Here is a 17,899-nt window from a genome sequence, read left to right as displayed (position 1 = left end):
AAGGGCGCGAAATGATTGTCTGCTGTTGCTTTCACGGAGGAAGGAATGAGTGACGACATTTACCCAGAATCACCCGCGACACTGTTTTTGCACCATCATGCATTGGGATCTCAACCCAGAATTCCAATGGGCGGGGGAGACTGCGGGAACTATGGGATAGCTATGGGAGAGCTACCCAGAGTGCAATGTTTCAGAAATTGATGCTAGCCTCGGTACATGGACGCACATCGCCAAATTATTGTGCTTTGTGTGGCCGCATGCACTCGACTTTATACAATCTGTTTTACAAAACCAGTTTATGTAAAATCGGAATACTCCTGTAGTGTAGACATACCCTGAGCTTCAAGTCATGCCCTATGTCACAGCAGCCAGATCTTTTTAACACCTTCCTTGTCCCCATGCCAAGTGTATGCCTTCCCTTCTTCAAATCCATTTAATACTCACCTCATTTAGGAAACCTTCAACGGGGAGAAGTTATGTAGGGAGAAGTTTCAAATCAGTCTGATGTGCATTCTCATGAGAGGGACGAGCTGAAGGTGACGCTCAGGTTACCAGTCTGAGTGCCTGGGAAGGGATGGTGTTGTCACCACTGACAGAGAAGTGAAGGGAAGACAAAGCTTTCTAGCCTGAATGTCACAAGGAAGTCAAGTAAGAAAGAAATATGTATTGATAACCAGAGTGCTCAATGCACACCTCAATCAAGTATCAGAGAGCTGTGTGAAAAAGTGCTTAATTTTTCAGAATTAATCCTTAGGCTTAAGTTAATATTGAACAAAATATACTTTCTACATGTTATCAATACTAATTGAACTTGAAAAGCTGATACATTTGTTCAGAACAGAAAATATGTGAGCTTTCAGGCTTGAAAGGATGTCTTGCTAATTAATTACTATGAGAGGTCACTACCAGTTAATGTGGGGAGTCCTTTGAAATGTGCTTTATGTGTGTATTTTTCATTGACGTATCACACAGAAAATTGTCTGTTCAGAAGAAGAGGTTACTCACCTTGTGTAGTAACAGGTTCTTCAAGATGTGTCCCCCCACTGGGTGCTCCAGTTCAGGTATACATGTACCTCTCGAGCTCTTGAGTTGAGATTTTCCATTAGCAGTGTCTGTTTGGCCTCCGCATGCATCCAATACATCCTCACACTGTGCACTGAGGAAATATAAATCTGCAGGGTGGTGCAAATATAGATTTGCACCACCCTCAGGTCCTTCTCTATCCGAACGTCCCATAGAGAATAGTCTGATGCAGAGTGGAAGGAGGACAGGTAGTGGCACACCCTAGGAAGACACATCTCAAAGAACCAGTTACTACACAGAGTGAGTAACCTCTTCTTCTTCGAGTAGCATCCCTATGGGTGCTCCACTTCAGGTGACTCCTGAGTAGTATTTCCACAGTGAGAAGGGTTCTTTGGAATTGAGTCCAGAACCGAAGACAGGACTGCATTACCAAGTGTCGCACCTGAACAGGAGGCATGAATCAAAGCACAGTGTTTTAGGAAATGTATGTACTGAAGCCCTTCTAGTGGCCTTACATATCTCAGATACTGGAAGATTTTTGAGTAATGCCATGGACGTGATTTGTGATGGGGTGTAGCATGTGCTATCACTAGCGTTACCACCTGGCCAGTATTTGATCAGTCCAGTCATTTTTTTTATGGATTTGCTAGTTGCCATAAAATAATTGTAAAGTAATTTAATCTGCTGTTTTTTTAATGTGGTTCTAAAGATTTGCATTATTATCACAATACACTGAGATATCTAATGTTAAAAGTTTCTGTGTCCAGCTAAAGATGCTGCAGTGTTTCCACTTCTGCAGTTTAAGTAACAGATCAAAACTGTTGAAAATATAGCAACTGTCTGCCCACCAACAGGCAAGCGCACCGTGCATGTGTGTGAGAGTGGGGTTGAATCACGTGAGATGTGTGATGTTATCAATATATATGTTATCTCTCTGGACACTATAAGTGATTGTTGAAGGTGGGAGGGATGACAGAGTTGCCTTCTGGTTGCGAGCTGGGGTTGCAGTGGGCTTGCCTTGTTGGGGGGAGGTGCTGTTTTTTGGGCAGTTCAAAGGTGCTAAACCTAGCTATCCTTCCTTTGGGGCGGGGGTGGGGAAAGGAGGAGTTTGAGACTTATGTGGTTTTGGAAAAAACACTGGTAGGGAATGAACTGGTTAAGAAGAAATTCCAGAGTAACTTTGATAAGAATTTAGGGTGTGGGCATAAAGATACCTTGCCCTTGAAAACCACAGTTAAGGTGTCTGCCACCAATCCCCCAATGTCTCTGACTCTACAGGTTGATGTGATAGCTACTAAAACTGCTGTCTTCATGGATAAGTGAAGCAAAGAAGAGGTTGCCATTGGTTCAAATCATGGTCCTGTGAGACATTTAAGTATCAGGTTGAGGTTCCAAGTCAGAGTGTGGTCCCTAACTTGGGGGTAGAGACTCCTCAAACATCTAATAAACCTTGAAGACATAGGGTGAGCAGATAAAGAAAATCCTTCTACTGGAGGATGAAAAGCTGATATTGCAGTCAAGTGAACCTGAATTGAGCTAATCGATAACCCTGATTTCCTTAGGTCCAATAGGTAATCCAGGATAGCTGAGAGCAATGAGGATTCAGAGATGAGTGGTGGCATTAACACCAATGGTTGAATCTTTTCTACTTCTGCAGGTAAATAATTCAGGTTGACTCTTTTCCACTGTTCAGTAACACTTTTAGTTCGACAGAGCAGGTAGATTCTAACCCTGCAAACCATCGTGGAACCATACCCTGAGGTGGAGAATCCCTATCTTGGGATGAAGTAAATGACTTGCATCTTGGAAAAGGAGATGAGGATTGATTGGAAGCCTAAGAACATAAGAACAGCTATACTGGGTCAGACGAAAGGTCCATCCAGCCCAGTATCCTGTCTTCTGATGGTGACCAATGCCAGGTGCCCCAGAGGGAATGCACAGAACAGGTAATCATCAAGTGATCCATCCCCTGTCGCCCATTCCCAGCTTCTGGCAAACAGAGGCTAGGGACCTCCCTGCCCATCCAGGCTAATAGCCATTGATGGACCTATCCTCCATGAACTTATCTAGTTCTTTTTTGAACCCTATTGTAGTCTTGGCCTTCACAACATCCTCTGGCAAGGAGTTCCACAGGTTGACCATGCGTTGTGTGAAAAAATACTTTCTTTTGTTTGTTTTAAACCTGCTGCCTATTAGTTTCATTTTGTGACCCCTAGTTCATGTGTTATGAGGAGTAAATAACACTTCCTTATTTACTTTCTCCACTCCAGTCATGGTTTCACAGACCTCTATCATATCCCCCTTAGCTGGCTCTGGTCACTGGAGGGACGCACAGTTGAAGCAGGTAAGGATACCAATCTTGTCTTTGCCAGATCGGTATTATAAGGATTACTTGAGCTTTGTCCTATCTGATCTTGTTCATCACTCTCAGTATTAGCAGTGGTGGAGGAAATGGATAGAAGAGTCCCTTTGTCCAAGATAAAGAGTGATGGCCTAGACCACCCCTTGAGCAAAATAGAAAACACTTCTTGTCCTGGAGTTAGCAAATAAATCCACCTCTGAAAGCCCCCAGTTTAGGAATTATACCATGGAGAATTTGAGACTCCAGTTCCTACTCATAATCCTGGGAGAAATGCCTGCTGAGAATATTGGCTGTGGTGTTCTAAACATCTGGAAGGTAGATGGCTAAAATGTGGATCTGAGAGGCTATACACCTGTTCCACAACTTTATTGCTTTGGTGCACTGGGAGGGGGATCTTGCTCCCCCTTGTCTATTCATACAGAACATGCAGACCACATTGTTCATCATGATCCTCATTGATAAGGGGTAGGAAATAGAGACAAGCTTTCTTGATTGCCCTGAGTTCCAAAAGGTTGATGAGGAGAACGATTTCCTGAGGTGACCGTGTGCCTTGAGCTGTTAGTGTTTTGAGGTTAGCTCTCCGTCCCAGCAGGGATGCATCTGTTGTCATGGTTATTATTGGAGTTTGGCAAACAAAAGGAATGTCTGCACCAACATTCAGTTGATCTTTCCACAAGTGTAGGGAGTCCTTTACATGAAGGGGAACTGCAACATGCTTCTCCAAGCTGTCTCTGGTTGCTGAATAGATTGTTCTGAGTCAGCCTTGGAAGCAACAGAGGTGTGATTGGTCATGAAGGTGTAAGCTGCCATATGACCCAGGGGCTGTAAACAGTTCCTTACTGAGGTTCAAGGACTCCCTTGAACGGTTCTGACTAGATTTGATAAAGTTATGGTCCTGGCTGTCAATGAATTCAAGTTTGCCCCATGAACTGTATTCTCTGTGCACAGATTGATGTAGATTTTCTTCCAGTTCTTGGAAGAGCAGATGACAGTACACTTCATAAGAGAAGCCAGTCGTTGAGGTACGGGAAGATTAAAATTGCTTCCCAAAGAAGGTAAGCAGACACTACTGCTAGGACCTTTGAGAACACTCTTGGAATCGAGAAGAGGTGGAAGGAATGTATTCATTACTGAAAATGTTTCCAGTCGACTATAAGGCTTTGGTATTTTCTATGAGACGGGTGTATTGCCATATGAAATAGGGGTCTCTTAGATGAAGTCCAAAACCCACTCTCCTGCCTCTAGTCAAGAGATTATAGCTGCCAGCGTCACCATCCTGAACCTCTGAGACTTTCAAATTTGTTTAGTAGTCTTAGATCTCAAATTGGTTTCCACCCTCAAATAGAACCCCTTTCCTTTGTGAGGAGCTGGAACTGGCTCTTTCACTTCTAAATTAAGGAGAGAGTCTATTTTTTGTCTCAGTAGAAACTTGTGAGAGGAATTCCTAAAGAGGGATGGGGAAGGAAGATGCAAGGGAGGGAAGGAGGGAGAGATGCAAAGTGGATAAAGTAGCCTGATGTTATGACCTCTATTACCCACTTGTCTGTAGTGACCTACCTCCTAGCATGTTGGAAATGGGAAAGAGAGGAAGTGGGCAGAGGGTTGCAGCTGCTAAACTAGAGGCGTGGGAGGATTCGAGCACTTGACCGACCCATCAAAACTGTTGTTTCAATGATCACTAGGTACTCGCAGAAGGAGGATGAGAAGCTCTCTTTCTCTGGAAAGCTCTCTTTCTCTGGAATTCTCTTTCTCTTTCTGGGGGTTTGGTAGGTCTGTGAAACCCAGAGAACTGACCAGGATGAGATCTCTGGGCAGTTTTTGACATATTCAATTTTCTTTTGTTTGTAGGAGTTACATATACCTGGTGATCTTAACATGACCCTGGAGTCTTTTAGCGTGTGAAGAGACTCATCTGTGGTTCTGAGAACAACTTTCAAACATCAAAGGGAAGATTCAGACCTCATTGGAACTCCAGGAGTTAAAGATATGACATCCTGTTCATAACTACCGCCATAAAAATGGACTTGGCAGTGGTGTCTGCATTATCCAAGGACACTTGAAGAGACATCCTGACTAATAACTGGCCCCTCCATGATGATGGCTTGAAATTGTTTCCTCTGTTCCTGTGGAAGATGATCAATAAGGCCATAAATTTATCATAGTTTGTGAAATTATATTTAGCCATGACTGCCTGATAGTTTGTGATCTCAAATTGCAGGGTTGCACGTGAATATTACTTCTGTCCAGAGAGGCTTAAGAACTTTTGGACATTGTCATGCAGGGCAGACATGTAGTAGCGTTGCTTACCCTGTTAGTTCACTGCATCCACCACCAGAGAATTACATGGAGGGGGATAGGAGAGAATACAATTTTGGAGTCCTTGGAGGGGACATAATATTTTTTATCTGTCAATGTGAAAGTTGGTTGAAGGGTAGTGGGTGTTTGCCAAACAATCTTTGCTGGGTCCAAGAGCACCTAATTAATGAATTATACTACTCTTGTGGGTGTCACCGATTGTAAAATGTCAAATAAGTTGTGTTGTGAATCCTTTACATTTTTGAGTGGTATCTGAAGAATGTTGGCTACCTGCTTTATAAGGTCTCGAAATTGCCGGAAATCATTGGCCATAGATGGTGATGGAGTCATCATGGCCTCATCTGGAGACAATAAAGAGACAGTAGTTTGAGAGGTGGCTTCTTTATTTTCCTGTTCCTGAAATATCTCCTCCTGTTGGGGTCTGAGTTGGTAAGAAGAGGATCAAATATCTCTAGCTTTCCAATGGGTCTGAGCTGGTGTTTTGGCAAATTGCTGTTGGTACGCAGCCCAGGGACCCCAATATAGCCACTGGGGAAAGTCCATAAAGGAGAGAGGGTGGCATCCATGGCTGGTCTCATCACGTTAGTGTCATGAATGAGGATCTTCCCTACACATGTCAAAGAATCAGTTCCTGTATGGGTTGGTAGAAGAACCCTGCACGGAGATGGAAGAGACTGAATGGAGGTCTCCCTCTTCCTCTTCAATATCCTCCAACTGGTGGGTACTAATAGAACAAAGTGGAAAGTCTGGAAGTACTGGAGAGTGGTGGTGGTCTGGAGATTGGGGACTCGGTACTGATAGGTGTTCAGTACCCATGAAAAGTGGAGATGTTGGTTCATCCACCACTGATAAGTCTTTTGAGTATCTAAATTCCTGTGGTACTGAGTGGAGGATTGGTACCAACGTGCTTGACAACAGAAGGAGCTGGTACTCTTAGAGCATACCGAAGTAGGCACTGATAGTGTCTGATGCTTCAGTTTGTGCAGTACTCAGGGTCCTGACTGGGAGGTACCAAAGATGGAGCTGTGCACAATGGTATGGTCTGGAGGAGTGCTTATCCTTACTTTCTTTGTCCCTTGTAGACAGTACTAGGACTTTGTCAGAGCCGTGTTTCTCCTTAGATCTCCAAGAGTCTTTCACCTCTACAGTACCAAGCTGAGAGGCTGAGGCTTCTGATATCATGCACTTAGCAGGGGACTGAGGTCTTTTGGGAGCATACTCCTTATGGGAGGGAGTCAAAGCTCCTATTCTTGGGAGCCTTCACTGAGGCTTCAAGAATCTTCCCTTTCTTATGGGAAGATATGTGCTGAGGTCAAAGGGGTGCTGGATCTGCCCAGAGACAGATTTCCAGGGTGGGGGTGGGAGGAGCTTCTCCTGACCTGACTCTGAAGTCAATCAAAGGGAGCGCTCCATCAGCAGCAGCCTCAACTTGATCTCTCGGTACTTCCTTGTCCTGGATTTAAGGGCCAGGCAGACATTACACTTCTGGGAGATGTGTGACTCTTCCAGACAGCAGACACACTTAGGCCATGGCTACACTGGCGTTTTACAGCGCTGCAACTTTCTCGTTCAGGGGTGTGAAAAAAACACACCCCTGAGCGCTGCAAGATACAGCGCTGTAAAGCGCCAGTGTAAACTGTGCCGCAGTGCTGGGAGCGCGACTCCCAGCACTGCAAGCTAATCCCCATGTGGAGGTGGAGTATGTGCAGCACTGGGAGAGCTCTCTCCCAGCACTGGCGCTGCGACCACACTCACATTTCAAAGCGCTGCTGCGGCAGCGCTCCTGTGGCAGCACTTTGAAATTTCGAGTGTAGCCATACCCTTAGAGTGGCTGTTGCTAACCAGAATAGCTTCCTGACAGGAGAGGAAACATTTGAATCCTAGAGAGCCAGGCATGCCCTGCCAGAGAGTGAGGCTCCCTGAAGGAAAGGAGAGGAACAAAGTGAATCCTCACACTACTTATCTACTAACACTGTTGTATCTAATATTAAATAGTAGTAAACTATAAACAAGAAGTGAGAAATGGCATGTTCAAAGCAGATACACTAGGGCTTTGTCTCAGGCTGAAGTAGTTGAGAAGGAACTGAGGATGGTTTGCAGAGCAGCCCTTTATAGCCTTGGTGTGTGGCATGCAGATGTATAGGATGCATACGCAGCCTGCAGGACACTGCTAGTGGAAAATCTCCTATCAAAGGCTCAAGAGGCGCAGACACACTTGAAGAGGAGCGTCCATAGGGACATGACTTGAAGAAGAACTAGGAGATGAAGCTGAGATATGATAACTCCAGAACATATCTGGATGCTAGTATATCAAGGAGGGGTCAAACTTTTTCACCGTGTTGACTGCATTTTAATAGAGATTGTCTCCCGTTTTGTATGGATCACTTCCTCTCCCATTCATACAACTACAGGAAGGGTTTACATGAAAAAGCATTATTTGGAAGGTATGAAAGGCAGGATTCTCAGCTGGTATAAAAGGGCCAAGCTCTACTGACTTCAGTGAAGCTATTCTGATTTACAGCAGGTGAGGATCTAGGCCTTCATGGTATTTAGCTGTCTTTTAAGTAAATTTAGCAGCTGGAAGAGAGGAGGAGGAGGAGGAGCCAGCATCATGTGAGCAGCCAGATCTCTACAGCATGTCCTCTGCAGACCGCCTGTGGTCATTGGATAACAACTTTGGGACTTCTTTACTGGGTGATCAGAGGATTTTAGTAAATGACTTTGGGCTGAATTCCTCCCTCACACTACTTTTACTCCAGTATTAACTGCATTGACTTCATCTGAGTTACTGCCAATTTGCAGGGGTGTAAATGAGAGGAGAATCAGGCCCTTTTCACTTAAGGTCTAACCGGAACATAGGTGATCCATCACAGGTTCAGTAAAGCCAATAAACTGTATCCTGGCACACATGCCTGCACACAGTGCTACTTTCATTTCTGACTCCATTTTGCTCTGGATTACAAACAGGAAGAAGAACAAAATGGTTTCAAATCCGCCGTTGGGGTTTGAGCATCTTCAGGATGAGTAATGCATGGAGTATATCCCTGGAAACGCCTAATCTGAGCCTAAAACCAGAAACTACAATAAATATTTATCAGATGGATTTATCAGCAAAAGTATAAATCATTTACACCAGTCAAAATGCATATGTTTGGCAGTCTAGGTAAAAAGGAAAAGTGTAGGTGTTAACTCGTCGTCAGATCCTAGGAGGTGCTGATTTTAGCGAGAGCTGGTGACTCTCAGCACCTCACATGACTGGACCACTGGATATCTACCTAACAAGAAAAAGTGTTTTGGATAGAACTTACCACCTGTAGAAGAGCCAGGTAACCAGCACCAACGTTATCAAAGTTGACTTTAACTTTTGTCCAGTAAAAATTGCCTGTCACGTTATAGATTATGCACTCACTCATGTTATTAATAACTTTAGAGTCTAAAGGCATATCTCCTGCTGTCTTGTTAATGCATTTTCCAAACTTTCCTGCAAACAGGTTCACTCCCATGATGCTAAAAATGAGCCAGAAAATGAGGCAGACGAGGAGAACGTTCATGATGGAAGGGATGGCGCCTAACAGGGCATTCACAACCACCTTAAATAAGTGAAATAAAAGAAAAAACATACAATTACTGCAGGCCTTCACATGAACACATCCCTAAGTAGCTGTTTTGTACACTAAAGTAACTGGCCAATCCTCAACTGATGTAAACTGGATCAAAACTAGCTGAAGATCTGGCCCATTATTTTGAAAAATTTAAGAACACTTAAGACTCTTCTTTTTTGTACCTTAAAACTAATGTATCAGTATCTCACCCATACAACCAGTTAGCAACCAATTGTTGTTCATAACAGGGCAAGGTAGCAGGATTCTCCCTGCTTCATATTGGACCCTATGTTTAGTGATATATTAAGTGTATAATCGGAGGTCAGTGGGGCACAAAAAAAAATTCTCACAATGGTTAAGGGACCAGGAGAGAGTAAGAGAGGCTTCCTTCTAAGCAGCAAAGTATCTAAACCTCTTTCTGAACTCAGGCTCCCAACACAATACATGAAATTTTAACCCTAACTATGAAGGTTATTGATTATCTGAGGAGTAATTGATCCAGTGGTGTCTCATCTGTCAAAGATACCACTGATTGGAAGCCACTATTACTGTGAGAAAGTGGAATCAATGAAATTCTTGGAGCAGGGCAGCTATGGAGGATATCTGACAGCCAATATGGAGGATCTACTGTTACAATTTAATCCCTTACCTTACTACTCCTATCTCTACAGTGCGTATCATTAAAACAGCCGACACACCCTGATTTAATATATATCTGACTCACACTACCCCACTTGATACTGTACCAAACTCTGTAATTCTGTTTTCTGCAGAGACCCATCGGCTCCAGGCAGGATTAGTGTGCAAACCCATATATATTGTATAGGAAAGGACCCAGTCACTTAAAGTACTTATAAACAATTGGCATAGGAACAAAAGTCAATGCTTGCATTATGGATCTGAACCAATGCAAATAGAGTATACAATATGCATTCTGTAGTCCCCGCAAAAATTCAGCAATATCAACATGCACTCCAAAATATAAGGCTAATAAAACAACCACCTTATATATATATATATATATATATATATATATATATATATATATGTTATTCAGCATTCTAAATCACCATCCAAAATGTAAAAGCCTTTGATGCATGCTAAGCATAACATGAAAGACATTTTATCAAGAAAAATCTTTGTCACAAAATGTATTTTTTCACACTATATTAATGGCTTGTACAGCTTTTACATATCCGCAGCTACTCTAAGTGCTGCCAATACAGTACTTTGCAGGACCAATGCAAAGCAAACTGGCAGCCTTTCTACAGATTCCAGACTTTACTATATGAATTTGTCTCCTTGTTTATTTCATGCTTTCAAGATTAGAATCTGATATGCAGACACTAAGCCTTTCCCCTTCTCAGTCTACATTTCTGAAACTGAGACAAAGTGATATCGATCTGCAAAAATGAAATTTTATTAAATTGTGAATCTGGTTATGGAAAATGTCAGTTGTTTTCTATCATATTGGTGCCCAATTTTCTGACAAGCCAATAATATCAAATTCATTTCACCATTACTTTTGTGGTTCTGGAAAGGATAAAAGAGCACAGTAAAATGATTTTACACATTTAGAACAGGCAGTTTATTCTGGTACACTGAAGAAAATACACAATTACTAGGGCTGTCAAGCGATTAAAAAAATAATCACGATTAATCGCACTGTTAAACAATAATAGAATACCACTTATTTAAATCTTTTTGGATGTTTTATACATTTTCAAATAGATTGATTTCAATTACAACACAGAATACAAAGTGTACAGTGTTCACTTTATTTTTATTACAAGTATTTGCACTGTAACAAAACAAAAGTAGCATTTTTCAATTCACCTACAAGTACTGTAGTGCAATCTCTTTATCATGAAAGTTGAACTTACAAATGTAGATTTACAAAAAACTGCATTCAAAAATAAAACTATGTAAAATTTTAGAGCCTGCAAGTCCACTCAGTCCTACTTCTTGTTCAGCCAATTGCTCAGATAAGTTTGTTTACATTTGCAGGCAATAATGCTGCCCACTTCTTGCTTACAATGTCACCTGAAAGTGACAACAGGTGTTCTCATGGTACTGATGCAGCCGGCATTGCAAGATATTTACGTGCCAGATGCACTAAAGATTCTTATGTCCCTTCATGCTTCAACCACCATTCCAGGGGACATGTGTCCATGCTGATAATGGGTTCTACTTGATAACAATCCAAAGCAGTGCGGACCGACCCATGTTCATTTTCATGATCTGAGTCAGATACCACCAGCAGAAGGTTGATTTTCTTGTTTGATGGTTCAGGTTCTGTAGTTTTTGCATCATAGTCGTGCTCTTTTAAGACTTCTGAAAGCATGCTGCACACCTTGTCCTCCTCAGATTTTGGAAGGCACTTCAGATTCTTAAACCTTGGGTCAAGCGCTGTAGCTATCTTTAGAAATCTCACATTGGTACCTTCTTTGCGTTTTGTCAAATCTGCAATGAAAGTGTTCTTAAAATGAACAACATGTGCTGGTTCGCCCTCTGAGACTGCTATAACATGAAATATATGGCAGAATGCGGGTAAAACAGAGCTGGGGACATACAATTCTCCCCCAAGGAGTTCAGCCACAAATTTAATTAACACTTTTTTTTTTAAATGAACATCCTCAGCATGGAAGCATGTCCTCTGGAATGGTGGCTGAAGCATGAAGAGGCATACGAATGTTTAGCATATCTGGCTTGTAAATACCTTGCAATGCCGGCTACAAAACTGCCATGCAAATGCCTGTTCTCACATTCTGGTGATATTGTAAATAACAAGAGGGCAGCATTATTTCCTGTAAATGTAAACAAACTTGTTTGTCTTAGTGATTGGCTGAACAAGAAGTAGGACTGAGTGGACTTGTAGGCTCCGAAGTTTTACATTGTTTTGTTTTTGAGTGCAGTTATGTAACAAAAAAATCTACATTTGTAAATTGCACTTTCATGCTAAAGAGATTGCACTGCAGCACTTGTATGAGGTGAACTGAAAAACACTATTTCTTTTGTTTATCATTTTTACAGCGCAAATATTTCTAATAAAAATAATATACACTTTGAGTTCAATTGCAATGCAGAATACAATATATATGAAAATGTAGAAAAATATCCAAAATATTTAATAATTTCAATTGATATTTTATTGTTTAACAGTGCGATTAAAATTGTTATTAATCGTGATTAATTTTTTTAATCATGATTATATTTTTTGGTTAATCATGTGAGTTAACTACGATTAATCGACAGCCCTAACAACTACATAACTCTTTCAAGTCCTGGAACTACATTTTGCACATTTCTGAAAGGAGCAAATTTTTTGCAAGACCGACTACCTATTTTTGCCATATGCAGACTTTTTACAACTACTGTCCCTTTTGCTAATTTTATCTTTCACTTTTAGATTTAGTGCATTTTTAACTTTATAGTTTTAACCCAACCTTTATTTTGTAAGCCAAAATGCACAATAATTTCCAAAGCAAATGATCATTGGAATACTGCCAAAATGGATATCTTAATAATTTTCATTTGCTCTTTAGTGTGATGTTTTAGTTCAATGTCCAACCATGCTAGCCCCAAACTACCGCAACTACACTATGTATGACAGAGACGAAAACATTATGGCTGTTAGAGATAGAGAGATTACAGTGCAAATGATCATGCATAGGAACAGAACACAATCATGCAAGTTAGACAATACAAATGATGGTCATGCATGCATCCTCCTTTTTTCCTTGTGCTGAATTATGTTCAGTGGAGTGTAGATAACAAAATATGACACAAGACTTAAAGCAAATCATGTAACACCTCTTTGAATGAATTATTAATGAAGGGCCTAATTCTTCTCTGACTTATACTGTTTTACACCAACATAATACCACTTGTAAATTAGGAGTAGCTCCTTTTAAACATTAGTGCAAGTGACAGCTGATTAAGGACCTGAATATATAACCAGACGAAACTATTGAGAATTTATGTTAAAGTTGAGACACAAACATTCCAAAACTAAGGACCAAATTTCTGGTATGTCTAGAAATAACCTATACAGTACAGTCATCTATAAGAGATGATTTTATAACACTGCATTCCCATTAATATCTTATTGGCCATGCTTGAAACCTCCTTCTCCATAACTTCTGTTGGGGGAGCCTTTTGCCACCCAATGCCCTACTTAGCATCTGGAGGTGCTCTAAATCAGCAGTTCTCAAACTTAATTGCACTGCAACCGCTGTCTGACAATAAAAATTACTACCCCAGGAGAGGGGATCAAAGCCTGAGCCCACCTGAGCCCCAGGCAGAGAGAGGAGGGGGCCAAAGCTGAAGCTCAAGGGCTTCAGCCCCAGGCAGGGGGCCTGTAACTTGAGTCCCAACACACAGGGACGAAACTCTCAGGCTTCAGGTGGTGGGGTTCGGGCTTTGGCTTTAGCTCTGGGCCCCAGCAAGTCTACGCCAGCTCTGGCGACCCCATTAAAATAGGGTCCCGACCCACAGTTTGAGAACCACTGCTCTAAATCTTCAACATTTCCTTTCATCGATTCATAATGGGGCAGATCCTCACTTTGCGTAAATTGTCATAGCTCCACTGACTTCATGGACAATTATACCAGCTGATGTTCTGCCCAATAGATTTTAAGGCTTGAAAGGACTATTGTGAACATTTAGTCTGATCTTCTGTATAGTACTGGCCATAGAAAAGGTCACCCAGTGATTCCAACATCAAGATCATACCTTTTGGTTGATCTAGGGTCATATCTTTTAGCAAGTCATCCAATCTTGATTTAAAGATTTCAAGTGATGGTGAAGCCACCACACTGTTAGGTAAATTGTCCCAATGTTTAATTATTCTCAGTGTTAGAAATGTGTGTCTTATTTCTAGTCTGAATTTGATGAGTTTGAGCTTCTATCCACTGAATCTCGTTATGCCTTTGTCTGTTAGATTAATAGCCCTCTACAGAACTCTTCTGCCCATGTCAGTACTTTATAGACTGTGATCAAGTCACCTTTTAAATCTTCTTCCGGATAAGCTAAATAGACTGAACTTCTTAACTCCCTCCTTGTAAGGCAGATTTTTCAGAATCATTCTTGTAGTTCTTTTCCAACCCTTGCCAATTTTTCAATGTCCCTTTCTAGGTGTGGATGCCAGAATGTCAGTATTTCAGTAATGGACTCACTTATGCTGTATTAAAAGGCAATATCAGCTCCCTATTCCTTCTTGATATTCCCTTGCTTATCTTCAGAGAATCACATTAGCTCTGTTAGCCATCACATTACATGGGAAGCTCATGTTCAATGGATTATTTCACTATGATCCCTAAGCCCTTCTCAACTTCTGTTTTTCAGGATACAGTCCCCCATAGTACGAGGGTGCCCTATTTTCTTTGTTCCTAGATGTATGCAGTATTTGTCTGTATTAAAATGAATGTTGTTCAAGTGAGCCCAGTTTCCCATTTGATCGCTCTGTATAGTTGATCTATCTTAACATTATTTACCACTACATTAATTTTTGTACCATAAGCAAGCTTTACCAGCAATGATTTTATATTTTCTTCCAGGTCATTGACAACAATATTGAATAGATTTGGGTCAAGAACAGATCCCTGAGCCCACATTAGAAACATTACATTACTGGATAACAATTGCCCATTTTTTGAAATCTATCAGTCAGACAGTTTTTGTCAGCAGAGTTTGGCAGCTGTGCATGCACCATTAGGCTACCCTTAGGCACCAGCCGAAGGCTCTGCTGCAGTGTCCCTAAAGGAGGCCGCCTCCACAGGATTTCTCTTTGGATAGCCGGAAAGTAGTACTCTCCTAACTTCTAGAACCCTCTGTTGGGCTGGTGCAAGCTGAGGATTTCTTCTGCCTGCACTGGAACTCAGCCCATTGGCAGACAGGAAGAAATGGAATGTGGAGGGCATGGGGCCTGGCCACTCTGAAGTCTAGTCATGACAGACCTGTTTGCCACGCAATCTTGGAGCTCTTGTGTGGGTGGGATACTGTAGACACCACCCCTCCAAACCCATCAATGCCTCGAATTCACTGGCCACAAATCACCTGTCTACCTTTCTATCTTTTAGTCAAGACCAAGTGACTTCAAAGCCTAGGCACAATATAGTTTAGTGAAGCACCCTATGAGAATTTTCTTGCTTACATTTTAGTTCTGCAAAGTACTCCTTAACTGAAGGCACTACACAAACACAAACTATTATTATCTCCTTATTCTGTGTGTTTGCGTCTCAACATTAACATTATTTAATATCTCTCTCCTCTGGCAATTTTCCCTGTGCATTCTGGAGCATATGAGTTCCTAATAATGAAAGGTCTTACTGTCCCTAGCCATGGTAAGTATGGTTAGACATGCTAAAAATATAATAATTTGATTTTCCAGTGGAAAGTATTCTCAATTATACTTTATCATAATTTACAAGATAATTCAGTACCTCTGATAGCTCAGAAAAAGGAGGCACAAAGACTGCACACATTCCAACTATACCTATGGGGTAGGGAGGACAAGAACTTTGTGTCAGAAAACCTGGGATACCCCTGAATATGGGCATTTTAGGAACAGCATTTCTGGGACTGATGTAATAGAAAATGGTCTTCTTCTGCAGGTTTACAGCAAACCAACTTCTTCTCCAGTTCTCAGTAAACATCCCACCAAACTTCCTTCAGTGCTTCTCAACTATCTCAGTTTTTCAGCCTCTCAAATGCCCTATACTTTGGACTTGGACTACACAGAGAAGTTGCTAGGTTTAACAACCATTTAGTTAAACTCGTGTGGATATTCTTATAATACTTTAAAACTGGCTATATGCATTTTGATTGAGCTTGTATATTTACCAACTTAAGCTAAATCAATGTAAGTCAGGTCTAAATCAATTTAAGATGCCCACGCACAAATCACACCTTTAGCTAAACTAGTTCAACTATGTGTCTAGATCAGAGCTTTGTCCCTCTCAGTTGCACCATATTTGCTCTGTTTCTGCTAGGGGTCCTGAATGTGGTAAAGCAATGTGGCCTGTAGTAGGTGAAGCTGGGTATATGGAACAACCCACACTTAATAAAAATATGGGACCAGATCCTCAGCTGGTGTAAACAGAAGTAGTTCTATTAACTTTAATAGAGCTGCACCAATATATACCAGGTGGGAATCTGGCTGCTTAAGCCTATGCACTGTTCTGCGTGTGAATACTCTTTAAAATATGGTACTGTTTGGGTTCACTAAGAAGAGTGCAGTGTTTTGAACCAAAACAGTTCAAATTTGGATGTCCCCACACTGCTCCACCAATGTACTTAACTACTTATAGGGTTAGCTCAATTTCTAGGCTCATTCAGTCCTCTGGCTGTCTTACTATGGTATGATTAAGACATGGAAACTGGACCATTAGGACTTCAGCTGAAACCACCAACTTGTTGCACATGAACTGTATAGACTTTTGATTGCTAGTAACTTATATTGAATTTGAACTTGTGAACTAGAGGCAAAAGATGCCATATTCCAAATTGATTTTATTATTAACACCTTACCATTTTCCTTGACATATTTTAGGGATTTGGTGTCTCCAGATAGGACAGAAGTAATTTTACATATATCAGAATCAGAAATCTTGGAAGTGGTGCTTAAGTTGGTACCTTATATACTCCCAAAATGTTACAGGTTGTGCCAGGCAGAGATTTGTTTTGTTTTGCCATGTGATCTACAGTATTAGTGGTACCTTTGACTGGTACAGAATGCAGCTACTGTCATTTGATAGTCATGCATGATAAAAATAGTTTAAAAAACAAAGCCCAAATCCAGATACTTAAACATACTTGCTATGCTAATCAAGCACAAATAAATAAGTATGATACTGGTGGATACATCCATACATTCAAGAACATGCAATTGGAAGAGGATAGACATGCAAGATAGAACAATGAACACAAGTCACATGCATACAATGCTAATCCTGGCATTCTATATTAAAATTCAAATACTTTAGAGGAAAGTTTTTGTGAATTTGCTCATTTGTTTTCTATACACAGTGTGCCTCTAATGTTCATTTTCTTTATTAGTAAAAATGTCCTCAACAGCTTTGTTATTGATTTTAATTTTAATAAAATTTGGAGGCAGAAGCAAACCTGTAGCAAAATTATTTTCCCTGATATGCCTCATAATTAAAGAGACAATTATTAGCCATATGTTACCTCAGCCAAAAAGTTGTTTTTAAAACATAGTATGACAAGTTATGCAGCGGGATTAGCTTATCATGAAATCCACCAGAGAGTAAAAGCTGCAGCTATACTAATGCAATCAATACAATAGAGGTGGTATTTTTTTCCACACAGCATTATCATTCATTTCCTTTGCAGTCATAATGAAACCAATACCAAAGAAATATGGCCATTTTACATGCTTGATGTTCACACAGATGGGCTTTGAAGGTTGCTTTGTTTACTCTTACCCTCATCCCTTCAAATCGTGACAATGCTCTTAATGGTCTCAAAGCTCGAAGAGTCCTAAGAGATTTAATAGGACCCATTTCGGAGTATCCAAGTGAGTTAGCTATGAGGCTTATTAAAGAGACCTGAATGGAGACATAAAGCAAAAGTC

The 17,899-nt window shown here is 41.0% G+C and overlaps 1 protein-coding gene across 4 annotated transcripts in view; it reads right to left on the bottom strand.

Moving 5' to 3' along the window:
* The window catches only part of LOC115645407 (sodium channel protein type 5 subunit alpha-like), a 382,036-nt gene that overhangs the window by 20,331 nt on the left and 343,806 nt on the right, over window positions 1-17,899 (bottom strand). For 3 of the 4 annotated variants that reach the window (XM_030550011.1, XM_030550007.1, XM_030550009.1), the window contains 2 exons: window positions 17,751-17,873; window positions 9,010-9,291 (listed from right to left, as the gene is read on the bottom strand). The exons of the other annotated variant lie outside the window; for it this stretch is intronic. In XM_030550011.1, coding sequence (XP_030405871.1) covers window positions 9,010-9,291; window positions 17,751-17,873 — 405 coding nt within the window. The remainder of the gene's footprint in view (window positions 1-9,009; window positions 9,292-17,750; window positions 17,874-17,899) is intronic. 4 annotated transcript variants of the gene reach the window in all.

Source organism: Gopherus evgoodei, chromosome 2 (assembly GCF_007399415.2).
Source record: "Gopherus evgoodei ecotype Sinaloan lineage chromosome 2, rGopEvg1_v1.p, whole genome shotgun sequence".
Lineage (NCBI taxonomy): Eukaryota > Metazoa > Chordata > Testudines > Testudinidae > Gopherus > Gopherus evgoodei.
Note: the sequence above shows the minus strand (reverse complement) of the source record. Positions and strands in the feature narration are given on the sequence as shown.